The sequence below is a fragment of the Mercurialis annua genome, linkage group LG5 (genome assembly GCF_937616625.2).
Source record: "Mercurialis annua linkage group LG5, ddMerAnnu1.2, whole genome shotgun sequence".
Classification (NCBI taxonomy): domain Eukaryota; kingdom Viridiplantae; phylum Streptophyta; class Magnoliopsida; order Malpighiales; family Euphorbiaceae; genus Mercurialis; species Mercurialis annua.
The window spans coordinates 6103024-6105818 of NC_065574.1; the positions used below are offsets into that span (position 1 = coordinate 6103024).

General features: G+C 28.4%; 1 protein-coding gene across 1 annotated transcript; it reads left to right on the forward strand.

Moving 5' to 3' along the window:
- The first annotated feature begins 247 nt into the window (after nucleotides 1-247).
- On the forward strand, nucleotides 248-2499 carry LOC126680174 (leucine-rich repeat protein 1-like). Its single transcript, XM_050375229.2, has 6 exons — nucleotides 248-503; nucleotides 617-688; nucleotides 782-925; nucleotides 1425-1496; nucleotides 2050-2115; nucleotides 2256-2499. Exons 1-6 carry the CDS (start codon nucleotides 286-288, stop codon nucleotides 2290-2292), a joined length of 609 nt encoding a protein of 202 aa, XP_050231186.1. The 5' UTR covers nucleotides 248-285; the 3' UTR covers nucleotides 2293-2499.
- The last annotated feature ends 296 nt before the right edge of the window (nucleotides 2500-2795 follow it).

The window sequence follows — 2795 nt, forward strand, 5'->3', positions numbered from 1 at the left end:
CCATTTTCTTCCTGTACCAATTATGGAAAAACAAATCCTGTTATTATTAGCATTTTTGATTTTATGTTATCAAAATTCCTTAAAAGCTCAACACTAGGAATTAGTCAATATCTAAATTTAACACATTCAAATTAAACAAAGATAGAAATAATCCAAATGAGTAATGACCGTATATCATGTTTCAGATTAACCAATACTACTACTAATATTAGAATCACAATCTGAAGTATAAATTCAGACACCAACTCATAAAATTTCTCATTCATTCAATTTCAGTACGCAAAAATGGCATCAATTATGAGTAATACATTTATGTTTTATGCAGCAATAATGCTAACCTTAATTCCATCAGGGTATGGGAATGCTGACAGAGATGCATTGATAGCTCTGAAGAGTAGCCTTACAGATCCTAATAGCGTTCTAGCAAGCTGGGATCCGTCTCTAGCCGATCCCTGTACTTGGTTTCATGTCACGTGCAATCCCGCGAATCAAGTTACTCGAGTGTATATGTTTTAACCTTCTATTTTATGCAAAAAGCATAATATTTTAAAAATTATTTTAAAATTTTCACAATATTAATAGGATCATTTTTTGTTTTTGATGCTTTGACGAACAGTGACTTGGGAAAAAACAATCTGAGCGGTCGTCTAGTACCCAATCTTAATACTCTACCAAGCTTAGAATATATGTATGTCGTTATATTCTCAATTATTTTGATATTTAATTCGTCTTATTTTGGCGTCTTTTTAGAAGAAAAAAATGATGTATTTAGTTGATGCAGGAACATGTATGAGAACAGAATTGACGGAACTATTCCTGCTGAGTTTGGTGATTTGAAGAGCCTAAAAAGCATGGATTTTGCCAAGAACAGCATTTCTGGGACCATTCCTCCTACCTTGGGAAAACTGAAATCGCTCTTATATTTGTAAGTTTATGTATCCGATTTTAGTGTTTAATCATAACTTCGACCGTAGGAAAAAAATAGTTATCCTGAGATTTTTTAGCATATGTTTCATTAGAGGTATTAAAATAGAACATGACACGTGAATACAATTTGCTTAACATGAAAAAGTAACGGGTTATGGTTGAGGTTTAAAATATTCTGCGTCATGTACACGTATGTGATACGACTTAAAATTTATCATACCACGGATTGACACGGGAACCCGTTCAACCAGTTCATGACACTTTGTGGTACATTGATACGACTTTGCCAATACGATCTATATTCAGTCAATTTATATAAATAAACTAAACAAATCGTGTTTGTGTGATCTATATTCGATTTACTAAATTGAACGGATTGATATGCATAGTTGGTTTAATTTTCGCTTTGCGTTGACAGGGGTAATAAATGAATTGTATTTATGTTTCATTTTGCAATTCAATTAGCTTTCTACTGACTACTGTTTCTATTTGTACAGACGACTCAATAACAACCGATTGACTGGACCAATTCCTTCTGAAATTGCTACTATGTCAAGTCTCATAGTGCTGTATGTATTTTTCTAATTCCATTAATTAATATAACTTTTTTTTCTTTAAAACACTGGAGAAGAGTTTTTATTTATTTATTACATCTAAAAATGAAAAATTAGAACAAATAATAGTAGAACGAAACGACATGAAAATAAACCAGTCTTATTTGAGTCTACACAAATCTGGATCATTAACGGGTTAATAAGCTTAAAATAATAAATAAAAATACCAATCAATCAAGTTTAACCTTCCTAATATGTAAAAATATGATTAAATTTATTTGCTCAATGGTGTTAAAAAGTCAATTTTTTGCCGTTTTAAAATTCTACTTCAAAAGTTATAAATTTATCTAAATTTGACCAATTTGTTAGAAATCTATTTAATTTTTTGAAATTGATTTAATATTTTTAAAAATTGATTTATTTGAACCATGTGATATTAATTTGATTATTGATTTATCTAAATAAGTATATTATGTTTATTATTGTAATTTTGAAACCCTTAGTTAGAGCTCTAATAGTAAGTTGAATGTATATATTTCTGATTAATTTTCTTTATTTAAAATTCCAGGGATTTGTCAAACAATGATCTTTGTGGAGCTATACCCCGAGGACTTGAACACATTTCTACTAGAAAGTAAGCGTCTACTTTATTAACAAAAAATTTATATTTTAAATTTGATTTTTCTTTTTCACAAAAATTTTTGAAAATTCATTTTTTTTATGAATAGTTTTGAAAATTTATTAAGTAATGATTGAGCTCTGTTATATGCATAGATTTGAGAATAATCCTCGGCTCGGACATCCATGTTAAGCTTGGCTATGAAGTTTGAAGAAATATATAAAAATCATGACCTTCTATTTGTTCGTTAATTTTGGCTATGAAGATTGAAGAAAAATATAGATAATATGACCTTCTATTTGTTTGTTAGAACAAGTTTAAGATAAATTTTTTCATTTTATAAAATCAATGTAAATTTTGTATGTAATTTTAATGTTATATGTCGTCAATTTTTATGTTTGTTTTTGTAAGTCTTATTGGGATTTACTATATGATAATTGATGCATATGACCTAACTAGTAAGACTCCTAAATAGGAAAGGCTATACATACTCATTTCAAGTCCTCTTTTAACTATTTAAATTGTACATATATAGTACTTTTAGATATGAAACTACTAATTGAATGTATACAAAATGCTAAACTTGTAATTAGATCCTTTAATTATATGTGTTTTAATTAATTGATTCTTAAACTTTAATTTTACTCTTTTGGTCCCTCAATTAGGAAAAATGTTACTTTAGATCCCTCGTTGGA

Coding starts and splice junctions, on each gene's coding strand:
- LOC126680174 (XM_050375229.2), top strand. CDS start 286: ATGGCATCAATTATGAGTAATACATTTATGTTTTATGCAGCAATAATG. Junction 504..616: donor GCGAATCAAGTTACTCGAGT/GTATATGTTTTA, acceptor TTTGACGAACAG/TGACTTGGGAAAAAACAATC. Junction 1,497..2,049: donor ATGTCAAGTCTCATAGTGCT/GTATGTATTTTT, acceptor TTAAAATTCCAG/GGATTTGTCAAACAATGATC.